The 16725-nt window shown below is 51.0% G+C and overlaps 1 protein-coding gene across 1 annotated transcript in view; it reads left to right on the forward strand.

The window, feature by feature from the left end:
* The window catches only part of LHPP (phospholysine phosphohistidine inorganic pyrophosphate phosphatase), a 171538-nt gene that overhangs the window by 28761 nt on the left and 126052 nt on the right, over window positions 1-16725 (forward strand). Inside the window, exons 2-3 of the mRNA XM_011986417.1 lie at window positions 11352-11539; window positions 15675-15828. Coding sequence (XP_011841807.1) covers window positions 11352-11539; window positions 15675-15828 — 342 coding nt within the window. The remainder of the gene's footprint in view (window positions 1-11351; window positions 11540-15674; window positions 15829-16725) is intronic.

The raw sequence follows: 16725 nt of genomic DNA on the forward strand, positions 1-16725 counted from the left end.
GCCCAGCCTAAACTTACATTTTTGTTAAGAAAAAACAAAGAAAGGAAACACAGCCACCCCCATATATCTAGGGTAGAGTCATAACAGAATCACGAACTTGAACTGTATGGAAGGAGACTGAGGAAAATCTGATGGCTGCTTGGAGGCTTTGCCGTGGCTCTAATGGCAGGAGTAAGGTCTGCTTCTCAGTTTCTGATCTCAGCCTTGGTTGGCAGGGGTCACCCTGTGAAAATCAAGGGCAGCCAGGGTGGGTCTGGCACAGGATTATTGGTTTACCCTGCAGGTGCTGCCTCTGGTTAGAAGCCCTTGGCCAATTACGAAGTGAGTGTGGCACAAGTTACAAAACTCATGAATGGAATCCTGCTCCTACCCCCAGTGCCCCACAATATACAAGAATCCATATTGGCAAAGCAGTGCCACACCTGCCCACTGTGGTGTGCAGGGTGATTTCCCAGGCGCCCGGCGACGGACACGTTGCTGTCCAGCTTGTAGAGGAGGAACCTAAGATTCACAGAAGTGAGAGGACTTACTCAGACACCTTTCAAGAAGGAGTGAGGGCTGCTGCTTCTGCCAGGGCAGGCACCACATCTTACCTGTTGCAAAGCTTCATCCGGTCACATAAAGTGCCAGGTGCCAACTCTACTGTGAGAATGTGGGTTTCCAATCCCAGCTCTGCCCCGTAGTTGCCATGTGGCCTCAAGGAAGTCCCTTAGCCTTCTGTCACCCCATTATGGCTGCGCCTCAAGGGCCCCAGTTTCCTATGTGTAATTCCTGTACCAAGGCTGCAAGAGTTAAGTGAAATATTTTCTCCTAAACCAACGTTTGGGCTGGGCCAGGTGGCTCACGCCTGTAATCCCAGCACTTTGGGATGCCGAGGCAGGTGGATCATCTGAGGTCAGGAGTTCAAGACCAGCCTGGCCAACACAGTGAAACCCCGTCTCACTAAAAATATTAAAAAATTAGCTGGGTGCGGTGGTGTGCACCTGTAGTCCCAACTACTCAGGAAGCTGAAGAATCATTTGAACCTGGGAGGTGGAGGTTGCAGTGAGCTGAGATTGCGCCACTGCACTCCAGCCTGGGCAATACAGTGAGACTCGGTCTCAAAAAAGCAAAAACAAACAAATGCCAACGTTTTCCTTTTTTTTAAGTTTTTGTTTTCTTTTCCTTTTTACCTTAGACTATGAGGAGATAAAAGCCAACGTTGTACTTATTCCATATCCAGGAGCTAAAGAAGCATTTTGTTGTTGAAGGGGCAAATAATTTTAAAGAGTGGGTTGTTTTGCCAATAAGCAGACCTTTTTTTTTTTTTTTTTTTTGAGACAGGGTCTCACTTTGTCACCTAGGCTGGAGTGCAGTGGCACAATCTTGGCTCACTGCAGCCTCAACCTCCTGGGCTCAAGCGATCCTTTCACCTCAGCCCCCAAAGTGGCTGAGACGACAGGTGCACACCACTGCATCTGGCCAATTTTTGTATTTTTAGTAGAGACAAGGTTTTGCCATGTTGCCCAGGCTGGTCTTGAACTCCTGAGCTCAGGGGATCTGCCCACCTCAGCCTCCCAAAGCGTTAGGATTACAAGTATGAAGCCACGTGCCCGGCCACACGAAGTCTTGTAGTTGTTGAACTGAGCGCACATGCTAAACCGAAGCACACAGTTCTGCTCACGGGGCTGTATTGTCCACATCTGTTTATATTTCCATGAGGCTAATAAAAGGATTCTCATCCCAGTTCTGTCCCTAGAGAAGTCACTGAGCCCCTCCAAACCGCAGGTCCCATCTCCAAACCACAGGTCCCATCTCCAAACCGCGGGTCCCATCTCCAAACCACAGGTCCCATCTCCAAACCGCGGGTCCCATCTGTAAGTGGAAACTTGAACCCACCTCTCAGATTGTCAAGAGGATTTGACGTGAACATGCCGGTGGGGCTCGGTGGGGGAGGAGCCAGTCACTAGGCGCTGCTGTAGCCATGGCTGGGGCTCAGTTCGCCCTGGGCTCCCTGCTGGTGTCAACTTCCCCCTCTTCCTAAAGGTGCCCCTGGGCGATGCACTCTGGGCTCCTCCTGCTGGCCTGCTTCCCCGGGCACCTGGCTTCCTCTCAAAATGTACCTGCCCCAACACTGGGTTTGTCAGATACGTGGTTGTCATTGTCACCACCACAGTAATTACTGCCATTTATTTAGTATTCGAAATGTGCCAGGTGCTTCTCATGTCTTTTTTTTGTCTTTTTTTTTGAAATGCAGTCTCGCTCTGTCGCCCAGACTGGAGTACAGTGGCGCCATCTCAGCTCACTGTAACCTCTGCCACCCAGGTTCTAGTGATTCTCCTGCCTCAGCCTCCTGAATAGCTGGGATTACAGGTGTGCACCACCACACCCAGCTAACTTTTGTATTTTTAATAGAGAAGGAGTTTCACTATGTTGTTCTCCATGTTGGCCAGGCTGGTCTCAAACTCCTGGCCTCAGGTGACCCGCCTGCCTCGGCCTCCCAAAGTGCTGGAGATTACAGGCATGAGCCGGTGGTCAGGAGTTCGAGACCAGCCTGGCCAACATGGTGAAACCCCATCTCTACTAAAAATACAAAAAATAAGCTGGGCATAGTGGCGGGTGCCCTTAATCCCAGCTACCTGGGAGACTGAGGCAGGAGAATCACTTGAACCTGGGAGGCAGAGGTTGCAGTGAGCCGAGATCATGCCACTGCACTCCAGTCTGGGCGACAGAGTGAGACTCCGTCTCAAAAATAAAATAAAAGAAATAAATAAAAAATATGATCTTCATGACAGCCCTGTCTAGTAGCTACTGTTAGTGCCTCATTTTACAGGTGAGGAAACAGGTTGCAGAGGGTTAGGTGACAAGCCACAGTCATACAGGGAGGAGGTGCGTCTGCTTCCTGAGCCAAGCTCCCACCTTACAGAGGCCTGGCCTTTGTCCCCTGCAGCCGCCGTGGCCCTCGGGGACGTCGGGCTGCTGCTGAGCCTTCTAGGCTGAGGAGTGGAAGAAAGGACCCAGGATCCCCACCCCTCCAGCCCCATGTGCCACGAGGCATTTCCTGTCCCTCTGGGCCTTCGTATCCCCCTCTGTGAAGTGAGCCACTCAAGCTGTGTGGTCTCCAAGGTCTCTGGCTGCCGATTCCCATGCACTTGATTCTAAATTGTGTTTATTGATTCCTGGGACATCGATGCTCATGGGATCAACATGCTCCTGTGATCACAGGCACTTCAGAGTACACTCTAGATGGGAGTTGTGCGGGCATGTGAGGAGGCGCAGGTACGGGAAGGTGTTCTGCGTGTTTTATAAGGGCCTTAGCTGGGGGCCTACCCCAGCGTGACCTCATTGCCGCCCCGCTCAGGTCACTGCCCAGCTGACCAAGACCAGGAGGCCCAGCTAGGGCCCAGCTCCTGCGTCACTGCGTCTCTTCTCTCCTTTCAAACTTTGGACACTGATGACACAAGACTGTGTGCAGCTGCTCAACAGCGTCTAGCAGACCATGGGGAAGGGTCCGCGGGTAGGGGCCAGGGAGCAGCTGGCTGCCCGCCTCACTGCTAGGGTTGCCCTGGCCCATCAGCTGGAAGGAGGAGCAAGTGCAGCAGGTTCAGCTGGAGCCAGTGTGATGCCTGCCCCGTGCCAAGGGCCCATGGCGTCTCTGCTGTGTGTAGCCTTTACCTCGTCTCCTTCATGACAGCCCTGGAGAGCTGGAAGGCTGGGCACCACCATCACACCGTTTATGGCTGGGGCTCAAGACTCCACGAGCCTTGTGCGCGCGCCAGGGTGGGAAGCCAGACCCCACTCCTGGGGGACAGATGCCGATGTGTTGCTACTCCTACCTGCAGGTTGTCCCCCAGCCCAAGCTGGTGTGCATCATGGTGCGGGGCACAGGGTGGGCTCATCCCCACATCAGCGTGGGCATCCCCGGGGCGTATGTGAATAACTGTCTATTTCTATTGAAAAACAACTCTGCTCTGCTTACGGGGCTCCTGCTCGACCTTCTGTTTTGGAAAATTGGAGTTTGGGAGGAAATGAGCACTTTGTGGGTTTCAGTTCTCCAAACGTGCATGTTCAATCTCCATTGCTGAGAGCGACTGAAGATCTGAAAATCAGACAGTGGCTAGCACTGCCCAGAGGCCCCGTTATTAAAAACATTTCAAGGCCAGGTGCGGTGGCTCACGCCTGTAATCCCAACACTTTGGGAGGCCGAGATGGGGCGGATCACGAGGTCAGGAGTTTGAGACCAGCCTGGCAAACATCGTGAAACCCCGTCTCTACTAAAAATACAAAAATTGGCCGTGCATGGTGGTGCGCGCCTGTAGTCCCAGCTACTCGGGAGGTTGAGGCAGGAGAATCACTTGAACCTGGGAGGCAGAGGTTGTGGTAAGTTGAGATCGTGCCACTGCACTCCAGCCTGGGCAACAGAGCGAGACTCCATTTCAAAACAAAACAAAACAAACATTTCGGTGCCACTGGGGCTGCTGAGGGCCTGGGGCTGGTGCTGCGCCTGCATCTCCTTTCACTAGAACCCCTGGGAAAGGGGGGTGGTCAATGTCCTTTCCCCTCCCTGAGGAAACTGAGGTGTTGAGCTTGTATTTCTCTGCACTGGTTCAGTAGTAATAGGGACCCTCCAGCGCACCAGGTGATGTCTGTGATGTGGCACTGGGAGGCAGGAGCAGGCTGGGAGTTAGGGAGGCTGAAGTCTGATGTGGGGAAGTGCTGCCCCTCCCAACCCCGCTCCCTGGGAACCAACGCTCCACCCCTTTGCCCCGCTGCCTCCACACCCCTTTCCTCTGGCTGTGAATTTCTCCGTTACCAAGTGGGCCCATCAGATCTGGAATTTGGTCAGTTAGGTGCTTCTCCCAGTAAAGCACCTACTACGCTGGGTACTGGGTACTGTGCTGGGTAGATTTTGGATGGGATTCTTGAGAGCATCCGGCAAAGTTGCTGCAGGAAAGGGCCAGTCACTGCCTGCCAGTCTCAGCACCTGTGAGCCCGTGAGATGACATTTCTCAAATTCCAGCCTCACTCGGTGGGCCAGACAGCCCTTCTGACCTATGAGCTGTCAGCCTGAGCCTTTTGGTGACACTGACCCCAAGGGTTCCCTGCAGCCCTATGTACTCCTGAGAACCTGGTGGCCCCTCTCTGGCCTCCGAGACCCTGACCTGGGTGCCCACTGCCCCTCATCCCTACACAGGAGATGCTGGGGTGACTCCTCTCTTGGTAAACCAAGGCTCTGGTCGCTGAGGATGGGGCTGGTCCTGTGCCAGGGTGCCCCCAGGTGCTGACCTTGGCTCCACTGTGGTTGGGCACCAGGCATGGTGGGGGTGCTGAGCAGACAGAGCCCTGCCCTCCCGGGCCCCGAGCCCCGGGCTTGCAGAGGAGGCAGAGGAGGGAGGTGGTGATGGCAGGACCAGAGCAGCACCAAGGGCTGTGTGAGCGCAGCTGGGAGGATGGGACCTGCCTGGGTGCATGGCTCTGGGGCCTCCGGGAAAAAGAGGCATGTGAACCCTAATTTGTAGGTTGATCAGGGCCAGCTCCCAGGGGAGCGTGAAGGCAAGGACTCAGGGTGCTGTGAGGGCCTCTGGGTCACACAAAGGTGAGCAGTACCAGGGCTGGAGGGCAGGGGGTCCAGCTGGGAGGGGCTCATCCTGCCCTTTTCCTGCAGCCCCCCACCTCCTGCCCAGCCTCCCCTCCGAGGGAGCCCCTGCTCCTTCCAGCCTCAAGACCCTCGGCGGTCCCCAGAAGGCCAGCTATTGAGCTGTCCCAAGGTCACTCAGGATGTCCAATAATTGTCCTAACACTTTACCTGCTGTGGAACAGTAATGAGAGGGTTTTCATTATTTGCGGGTGAGTGCTCCTGGCAGATGCCGACAGCCAGCAGATGTGGAGAGTCCGAGGTGATTTGTAAGGGCCGGTTCATCTGATGCTCGGTAATTGCCCCAGGCGACGTTGTCACTCAGAGGCTCCTCCTGGCCTGCTGAGATGAGGTAAAGGTCAGTTCGAAGATCCAGTTTGGGCCGGGCGTGGTGGCTTAGGCCGGGCGCGGTGGCTAACGCCTGTAATTCCAGCTCTTTGGGAGGCCAAGGAAGGTGGATCACCTGAGATCGGGAGTTCAAGACCAGCCTGGGCAACATGGTGAGACCCCCATCTCTACTAAAAATACAAAAATTAGCCGGGCATGGTGGTGGGCACCTGTAATCCCAGCTACTCGGGAGACTGAGGCAGGAGAATCGCTTGAACCCGGGAGGAGGAGGTTTCTATGAGCCAAGATTGTGCCATTGCCTTCCAGCCTGACTTACGGAGTGAGACTCTGTTTCAAAAAAAAAAAAAAAGATCCAGTTTGGCCACAGGAAATGGGAGCAAATCCCCACTCTCGTGAGACTCATGGGGAGGAGGCAGCGTGTTGAGGTGGGGGCCGTGGTCTCAGAGGGGCTGTCTGACAGCCAGGACCCTGCAGAAGGCCCCTTCCCCAAGGTTCTTGGGTGGTGGGGTGGGAAACAGCCCATCCCAGAGCTGGGCTTGTCCCTCTTTGCAGGGGCTCTTGATGCAGCTCTTTGCAAGGCTTGCTGGGGTCCTGGAGCTGTGCCTGACTAGGGCTTTCCTGATATTTTGGAATTCTTGTACTCCGTGCCTCCCAAGGCCAAGTCTGTGACATCCTGTGGCAGGCCCCACTGAGGAATAACAAGGATTTGCTTCCTCAGCTGTCCTGGTCGGCCTGGGCTGCCATAACAAGTGCCATTGATGGAGGACTTCAACAGCAGACGTTCATTTTTTCACAGTTCTGGAGGCTGGAAGGCTGATATCAGGGGTCAGCATGGCCAGTTTCTGGTGAGATCCCTTTTCTGGGCTTGTAAGCAGGTGCCGGCTTGCTGTGTGCTCACACGGCCTCTTTGTGCATTCATGGAAAGAGAAAGCAGGAGTGCTCTTTGGTGTCTCTTCCTCCTAGGACACGTCCTATCATGAGGAAGTCCCACCCTTATGCCTTCATTTTACCTGAATTACTCCACAAAGGCCCCATCTCCAGATGCAGTCACATTGGGGGTTAGGACTCCCTGTCTGGGCTCACAGGCCTTGCTGCTTACAAGCTGTGTGACCTTGGTCAGGTCTCTGTCTCCTGAGGCCTCCATCTTCTCCTTCTAGAGTGGAGATAATGGTTCTTGCCTCATAAGCTCATTTGCCCAGTGGGTACGACTTATTGAGGGCCACCTGTGAGCCAGGCACCTGGCCCTTGGGGATGTGCATAAGGGACAGCAAATACCTTGGGCACAAGGACAAAATCAGATCATGGATCTTGAGTGACACCACCGTCCTTATCCAGAGGCAAGGCTCAGTGTAATGTTGTATTAATATTTTACTCTTTAAACAATAGTGCATACTTTATTTTCAGTAACTTAAAATAAGGAAGAGGCAACCTGGGGCTGGTCCCTGGTGATCAGAATGGGTCTCTGGTGACGGCTCAAAGCGGGGTGTGGCCCAGGGCACAGAAAGAACCCAACGGGAGGGCACTTACCCTAGCATTTCACATCAGATTTTTCAGGGACAGATTTCATCTCTAAAGCTAGTACTTGATATTATAAGAGCATATAGGTTGAATGAACTTATGTTGGCATTTCAAAGGAGGCCAGTGGCTTAAGAGTCCCAAAGTGAGTTCTGTGACTTACTCATCTTTCATCCACATCTGAAGTTGTGTTTGGAATAACAGATGTGAGGCACTGTCATCTCACTGTCACATCGATTGCTCACTGTTCTGAGAAGGTCACATCATCATTCATTAGCAATAATTAGTCCCCGGGGACCCCCTGCACTTCTTCACTCAACTGCTCCATTAACTTGGGTGCGAGTCACACGTTCCAGGTGCCAATCAATGGAGATCTATCCATAATGTACAAGGTGATGCTATTAGTTACAATATATTAACTGCCTAATTTAAAAATAAAAAAAGCCATCTTTATGAAGGGCAATTAACCACTAAGTGTAATTGATAATTCATAAACCTCTGATTAGGAAAGACAAATAGTAAGAAAGGAATGAATCACTTGTGCTATTGAAGAAGACGTTGCCGGCCTCTTGTCTGCATTCACTATGTGGTCAGCAGATCTACACGTTTCTTCCTAAATTGCACCTGTCAGCTCCACGACTGGGGGTCTGGAGGCTTATTTCAGCGCAGAAACATGTTTTTCATCACTGAGGCCTGTCTGTTTCTGGTGGGGGTTGTAAGGAGGCTGCAGGCTCAGGACACCCTCAGGGAATTCGCGGGTGAGGTCATTTAGACTTCTCCATCAGTCAGTCGTTCAGCAAATGTTTATGGGGGATTGTGAAGTGCCAAGCCCTGTGGGAAGCCCCAGGGATGCCGTGGAGACCCGAGCAGATTCATGCCTAAACTCCTGGAGTTCGGAGGCCAGTAAGAAACACAACAGATGCATAAATCAGATGACTGGAGACACTGGTTAGTGTTATAAACAAAAACTGACAGACAGGGTGTGGCAATGTCACACAGGATGGTGGGAGGAGGGGACATCGGCCTGAGTCCTACCAGCTTTTCCCAATAGCTGTCACTACCACTCAGGGCTGTATTTGGGGCCCTCCCTCAGTAGTGGGGAATCGTGCCTGGCTTATCTGCCTGTATTTTTGTTTTCGTTTTTGTTTTGAGACAGTCTCACTCTGTGGCCCAGGCTGGAGTGCAGTGGCTTGGCTCACTGTGACTGCCTCCTGGGTTCAAGCGATTTTTCTGTCTCAGCCTTCTGAGTAGCTAGGACTACAGGTGCCCGCCACCACACCCGGCTATTTTTTTTTTTTTTTTTTTGGTATTTTTAGTAGAGACATGGTTTCTCCATGTTGACCAGGCTGGTCTTGAACTCCTGCCCTCAAATGATCCACTCACCTCAACCTCTCGAAATGCTGGGATTACAGGCGTGAGCCACTGTGCTCTGCCTTATCTGCCCTCTCAGTGGTTCTCCACTCCAGCCTCATTTTCTGGCTCCACTTTCCACATACCCCACGCTGCTCGGATAGTTCTTTCTATCCGAGAGGGCGGGGCCAGTGCACACCTGCCAGTGCGCAAGGTGGGCTGCCCCTCCCACCACCTCGCCTGCCCTTTCCTGCCATCTCCTTGTCCGTCCCTCAGGTCTCCAGTTGGGCCTGAATCCCTAGTCTTTAAGACCCCACCCTGGGCTGTGTCCTTTCCCCACTATGCGGGAGAGCTCCAGAGTGCCGATTTCCTGTTCCTGACTCCACTGTGAGTAGATAATCAGCTCCACCTCCAAAGTCTCAGGCTCAAGAGGGGGAACAGAAAGCCCTTGACATTTCTGGGCTTCAGTCCCTCACCCATAACATGGATACATGCCATTCACTCTGGGTTCAGTTTGAGTTGAGTTTTTAGTTGGGTCTCACTTGCTCAGATGGAAGTTGATTTCAAGCTGTAGTTCTAGTAACTGGGTTGAATGTGTGTGTATTCCTTTCCTTGGGGCCACATCTGTATAAACAAAACTTGAGCACATGCCTCCTCTCTATGTGTATTTTCTATAAATTTTAAATTACGCATTTAACACTGTATTGCTGTTTTGCTTTAGACTGTAAAAAATATGCAGTTTGAAAGAATAGGTGAAGAGCCAAGACGTCTGCATCTTTGGAGCTCAGTGAAATGTGTGTGTTTCGGGACCTGTGTGAGGACAGCGCCGGATGCAGGCAGCACGGCTGATTCATTTTACTAGTTGGGCTTGCAGCTTGATGTCTTTTCTACGAGTCCACACTGCAGCTCGATGCAGATGTCAGATATGACCACTGCCTTGTTGGGGCCGGTTTGTCCAGGGAGGCCTCCTGTGATCTGGGTGAGGGAGCCAGGTCCAGCCTGTCACCCTCCCCCCAGGTCTGAGTGACCCACCCCGCCTACCTCTGCAGGTTCCTCTAACGTGCTCTGGTCCCTTCCTGGTGGGCGCCAGGTCCTCCAGCCTGCTCTCCCTGCACAGAAGCACCACATCCTGGCTGTCTCTCTTGCTTCCCCAGGGAGGCCTCCCCTGGCCTTCCTACCCCGCCTTGTCACCCTCTGTCTGCTCACCCTATTTGTGTTCTGCAATAGTGCCTCTCTCTTATCAGTCACAAATTGCCCTTCCTTCGTGGGGTCTCTTGTTTGGTGCCCTCCTCCTACCCCAGCCTGGATAGTGGCCTGGAGATCCAGGACCTTGTCCATGCTCACGACTATAGCTCTGTGCACCAGGCCAGTGCCAGGCACATAGTAGGCGCTCAGTGACAGTTTGCAGAAGGGTGGATGTTATTTCATTTGGTGCATTCTGAGAACTTGCCCAGGTGCAGCCTGGATTCGCGGGTCTCCTGTGAAGTCAGGAGGGAAGAAGCTCGGTGCCGCCGGCCAGTGGCAGCATCCTCAAGTTCATGAGACCTCCAGGCTGGGTTTGAGCAGGGTCCAGGTCCTGTCTGTCCGTTCCGGAATAGTTGGTGTCCCTGATGACTTTGGCAAACCTTTCTCCATTGACAGTGATGAGAAGACAAACCTTGTCTCGGGCCATCTGCCTTTGTACTTTTTGGGAAATATGGATCCAGAGTTAGTAAGGCTTAGACGTGTGCAGCTCGTTTACAAGTGGAAATACTAAGTGTGATGGAAAGGGACAGAGAAATAGCTGTGGACACTCAGAGGTGGCCCCTAGCCAGGCTGAGCAGGATTGTGGAGGGGAGGTATTGCATGGCTCTCAGGGGCTGGGTAGAAGTGGCACAGGTGGGCCAGGCATGGCGGCTCACACCTGTAATCCCAGCACTTTGGGAGACCTGAGGTCAGGAGTTCGAGACCAGCCTTGCTAACATAGTGAAACCCCGTCTGTACTAAAAATACAAAAAATTAGCGTGGTGTGATGGCAGGCACCTGTAATCCCAGCTGCTCTGGAGGCTGAGACAGGAGAATCGTTTGAATTTGGGAGGTGGAGGTTGCAGTGAGCTGAGATCATGCTACTGCACTCCAGCCTGGGCAACAAGAGCGAGACTCTGTCTCAAAAATAAAAAAAAAAATAAAAAAAAGAAGTGGCACAGGTGGAGATGCGGGGGGACAGAGCTGCATCCCAGGCAGGGGGAGAGGCAATGAAAAGGGAGGTCAGATGGGGAACCTCAGGGAGCCTCAGGTGTATGAAGTCCAGTGAGGATGGAAAGAGTTGGGGCATAGTATGGGGTCCTCTGAGAAGGGGTCTGCTTCAGCTCAGAAATCTCAGTCTGAACACACCCGGGGTCAGCCAGGGCCCCCTCAGGGGCTCGCAGTGGCCTGGCCTTTTCTGGACTTTGCTGGATGCCCTCCGAGAAGCACTGCGCAGCCTCCTTCAGAGGCCCCACACTCCACATACTGACTGCCCGGGCCCGTGTCTCCGTTGCTGCAGACTGAAGGGCTCCCGGCTGAAGGTGAGGTTCTGCACCAACGAGTCACAGAAGTCCCGGGCAGAGCTGGTGGGGCAGCTTCGGAGGCTGGGATTTGACATCTCTGAGGGGGAGGTGACCGCCCCGGCACCGGCCGCCTGCCAGATCCTGAAGGAGCGAGGCCTGCGACCATACCTGCTCATCCACGACGGTAGGCCTGCTGGGCACCGGGACCTCACGGGGGTGAAAGCTCCCCTTTCCCAGGGTGGGGGCTGTGCAGAGGGCCTCTTTCACTGGGCTGGACCGCTGAGTGAGCTAGGCCACCAACACTCATGGGCGGGGGCAAAAACCTCATGGGACTTCCTGCTGGGGGCTGGGGGCAAGTTAAGACCCAGCCCTGTCCATTCCTTGGCCTCACACCAGTGGGTCCTTAGAGCAGGTTCTGGATGGCTCCTGGGAGGAAAATCCTAAGCTCTCTTTCCTGATCTAGGATGGATCAAGGGACCAGGGAATTGTCAAGGGGGTGGAGTTCTAGCTCCTGTTGAGAAAGAGACAGAGAGAGAGAGCGAGAGAGTATCAGTGAGAAGCTACATTGAGGTCCATAGCTTCTAACGTCTGGCACCATAGCCTTGAACTATGTGAAAACCAGCTCTACTCTTTGGAGCAGTTTGCAAATGGCTGTAGGAACAAGGTTTGCATCCTGATTTTAGTCTGAATGCAAGAACAGAGAGCCCCTTTGACCCTCAGTGGGGAGGTTGTTTTGGAATGAAGCAGAAGGAACAATATTATCTGGTGCCTCCTGAATATTTAAAAAGAAGAGACATTAGCAATTCCAGACACTTCTCCGTTGGTCCACTGCGCCTTCTCCTTCCTCTGCACTTGATATGTTTTTTTTACAAACCACTAGGCAGAGGCAAGCATGGTTTTTCCTTTCCAGGGCAAGGCGGGGGCTCTCAAGAAGTGGCGGGGTGCCCCCTGTAAAGCCTGAATGTTGACTTCATAGACCTGGTGCCAGTGAAGGCTGACATGCCTGGCCTTTAGAAATCATGTTTCTCAAAATACTTTCTCCGTAATTTAGGATCCCTGCTAGTGTCTTTAGAACATGGTCTTCAAAGAAAGAAGATTTAAGAAAAATTATCTTCCCCTATCCTTCAGAAAAGGGTTGCTGGACCTGGGAACAGAGTTGGAAGAAGCCAGCAGGAGAGGGAGGTGGGCATCTGCTTGGAGGGTGGCCTTGGCCAGTGAATCAGACAAGCAGATGACAAAGCTGGGAGGCTGGAGGGAGGATGAATGCCCTTCCTCAGCTGTAATCCTGCATCCGTGTTTTCAATAACTAGACCCTTGTTTTCAAACTTGGAATTTTTTTTTTCAATCATTGATGGATTTTCTGTTTAACATTTTATGAAAAATTTCAAGCATACAACAAAGTTCAAGTAATTTTTACTTGGAATAGTTTATTTTTTATTTTTATTTTTTTGTGACAGAGTCTCGTTCTGTCACCCAGGCTGGAGTATAGCAGTGGTATGATCTTGGCTCCCTGTGACCTCTGCTTCCCGGGTTCAAGCGATTCTTCTGCCTCAGCCCCCCAAGTAGCTGGGGTTACAGGTGCGTGCCACCATACCTGCCTAATTTTTGTATTTTTAGTAGAGATGGGGTTTCACCATGTTGGCCAGGCTGGTCTTGAACTCCTGCCCTCAGGTGATCCACCCACCTCAGCCTCCCAAAGTGTTGGGATTACAGGAGTGAGCCACCGCCCCCTGCCTTACTTGGCATAGTTTTATACCCTTCACCTAGGTTGTCAATGACATTTTTTGATATTTTCTTCACTTTATATCTGTCCATACCTCGATCTGTCTGTCCATGTTATTATTTAGATGCATTTCAGAGTAAAATGCAGACACAGGTATACTCCCCTAAACACTTCAGCATATCATTAGAGTTCGGTATTTGTTTACAGTTTTTCCTGTTGATGTAAAATATACATACAATGAAATGTACACACCTCAAGTGTACTATTGCTGAGTTTTGACAAATACATGCACCCATGGAACCCAGCCCTGTGAAGAGCTAGACCATCCCCATCACTGACAGCTCTGACAGCTACCTCGCGCCTTGCCCAGGCGATCTGCACCTCCTGTCCCCTTAGAGGCAACCAGTGTTTGGGTTTTTTTCATTATAAATAAGTTTTCCTATTCTAGAATTTTATGGAAATAGAATCATACGGTATATAAATGTACTGGGGCCTCCAGTGCTACCCCCAGGCTGAATGATTCATTAGAAGGACTCACAGAACTTCGAAAAAGTATTACTCTCAGTTAGACTTATTATCATGAAGGAATAAAGATTAAATTCAGCAAAGAGAGGAGACACGTGGGGCAAAGTCTAGGAGAAGACAGGAGTGAGCTTCCAGTTGTCCCTTCGAAGTGGAGTCCTACTGGGCACACTTGATTCTCCCAGCGATGATGTATGACAACACGTGGGAAGCACTGGCCACCAGGGAAGCTCACTGGAACCTCAGTGTCCAGGGTTTTTGTGTAGACATTGGCACCTGCGTGACTGACCTTAGCAACTCAGTCTCCAGCCCCGCAGAGTCCAGACTGATACAGCTCGGCCAGGGCTTCAGACATACACAAACAGGTGTTCACCATAAGCCAAGCTGTTAGCATAAATGATCTGGCCAGACTGAGAGAGCAGGGCCCAAGGCCTCGAGCATACAAAACCCCTCTTATCAGGCAGGACATTGCCGTGGTTCAGAGGTTATCTCCTAGAAGCCAGTCCTGAAGACAGGCCTTTTTTGGGATGTACAGGGTTTGAGCAACCTAGTCCGGCTGAATTAACCCTTTCTATCACAGTAGTGTTTTGTGTAAGGCTTCTTTTACCCAACATAATGTTTTTGAGATTCATCCATATTGTTGCTTGTATCAGCAGGGTTGTTCATTTTTATTGCAGAATAGTATTCCATTGAGTGAACAGACTACAGTTTATCCATTCACATGTTGGTGATACCTGGATTGTTACCAGTTTTAGTCTATTATGAACAAATCTGCTCTGAACATTCTTACACAGTTCTTTTGGGTAAATACCTAGCAGCGAAATTACTGGGTCATAGGGTACGTGTATGTTCACCTTTATAAACTACTGCCAGACCTTTTTTACAGATGGATTGTACTATTTTACACTTCTTCCATCTGTTGCAGCTGTTCAGTATCCTCACCAGACCTTGGTGTTATCAGTCTTTTTAATTCTCACCATTCTGGTGGGTATGAAATGGGATCTCGTTGGGTATTTCAGTTCCTTCCTTCCTTCCTTCCTTCCTTCCTTCCTTCCTTCCTTCCTTCCTTCCTTCCTTCTTTCTTTTCTTTCTTTTCTTTCTCTTTCTTTTTTTTTGACAGAGCCTCACTCTGTTGCCCAGGCTGGAATACAGTGGCACAATCTCAGCCCACTGCAACCTCTGCCTCCCAGGTTCAAGTGATTCACCTGCCTCAGCCTCCTGAGTAGCTGAGATTACAAGTGCCCACCACCATGGCTGGGCTAATTTTTGCATTGTTAGTAGAGACAGGGTTTTGACCATGTTGGCTAGGCTGGTCTCGAACTCTTGACCTCAGGTGATCTGCCCACCTTGGCCTCCCAAAGTACTGCGATTACAGTCATGAGCCACCATGCCTGCCCTCAGTTTATTTTTAATTTAGAAAGGTCGACATCTAATCCTAAGAGATATGACAGCATGTTTCTTCTAGGATCTGAAGACACAAAGCCAATGACTTGATGTATCCTTGCAAATTTTCCTATTTTAATTTAAAATGGGAGAAGACAAAGAAGGAGAAGGAGGAAGAGAGTTTCCTGAGGGAGCTGGTGAACTGGGCCTGTGGGGATGGAATTCTGCTTTTTCTTCAGGACATATGTGTGGGGTCGCCTGAAATGTGTCAACGGTTCTTACAGTTTGGGACCGGTAGTGCCAACCCTCCAAGGCTTGCAGGCAGCCCCATTTCCTCTTGCTGCAGGCTTTCAGTGTCTTCTGAGCAGATTTTCCTTCTTAGTTGCAAAGCTGTGGGTTTCCTGCCTGTGATAGTGACCTCAGAGAGCTCCTGGGGCTGATGCGGTATTGGGATGGAGGGTCCTGGGTGGGTCCACCTTTCTCCTCATAAGGCCTCTGTGAGGAGCCAGATTCCCTCCTCTGCCAAATAGGAATAACACCCTTCTGTGGCCACCTCCCATGGTAGCTGTGAGGATCAGAAAGAAATGCATCTGAGAAAGGGGGAGGACATATGAAAGGTGTCCCTGTAGGAGACGGGGAGGTAGGCCACATCCTCCCAGGGCTCCGTTGCACTCTTTCTCTCTCTTTCCAGGAGTTCGCTCAGAATTTGATCAGATCGACACATCCAACCCAAACTGTGTGGTAATCGCAGATGCAGGAGAAAGCTTTTCTTATCAAAACATGAATAACGCCTTCCAGGTGCTCATGGAGCTAGAAAATCCTGTGCTCATATCACTGGGAAAAGGGTAAGTTGGCTCCAGGGAAAGTCATTTCTCAGTGCTTTAGATGAGGCTGTGCTAGTCTCTGACGTGTGGAATCAGGCAGAGAAGGAAGCAGAAGGGGATGTGGGGGGAGCACCGGTGACCTTCTTCTCCCTCCCTTTTTCATGCTTTCTCTCTTCATTTCTTTATTCCTCTCCTTTAATCATTTCTTTAGGAAATAGGAACACTCTGTCTTCAGGAACTGGTTGATGAGGCTTCCACGTGGAGTCTAGACTAGGAGAGGGCGTCACTGCAGATGGAGATCCTCTGGAGCTCTCAGAGGCCAGGTGTTGATTGTCCCAAGTTTAGAGCAAAGAAGGAGAAGGTGCGTTTGCATAGGGTGCAGCAGGATATTGGAGAATGCTCTCCAGGGTTGTCTAATTAGTAAAAAATAGGCTTGAGGCCTACCCAGTCTGGGCACTGACAGTCTCTGGCCACAGATCACTCTCTCTGTAAAGGTGTGATTTAGTGATCAGTGTTTTATCTGAGCCTCTAGCACGTGCCTTGCCATCTCTTTCTTAAACAAAACAGTGTTGGTTATTTTTAACATTTTTCTTACACTGAGATAGCACATGTTCATTGAAGAAAAATTAGACAATACCGATGAGCAAAAGAAGAAACCAGAAAATATTTTTAGTCCCACTGCACGAGGAAAGCACCTGTCACTATTTTGGTGTGTGTCCTCACAAGTGGCTTCCTGTGCGAATAGACCATTATGGATGGAGGTGTTCACAGCGTTGGTGTCACACTTGACCTTGTTTTGTCACCCGTCTTTTATTGTTCACCAAACAATATTTGTGAATGACTTAGCATGCAGCAAATGGATATGTCTTGGGGCATGGTTATCTGTTGTGTGGCTATCTTGTTTTTTTTTTTTTTTTT

This window comes from Mandrillus leucophaeus, unplaced genomic scaffold (assembly GCF_000951045.1).
Source record: "Mandrillus leucophaeus isolate KB7577 unplaced genomic scaffold, Mleu.le_1.0 Scaffold299, whole genome shotgun sequence".
NCBI classification, from domain to species: Eukaryota; Metazoa; Chordata; class Mammalia; order Primates; family Cercopithecidae; genus Mandrillus; species Mandrillus leucophaeus.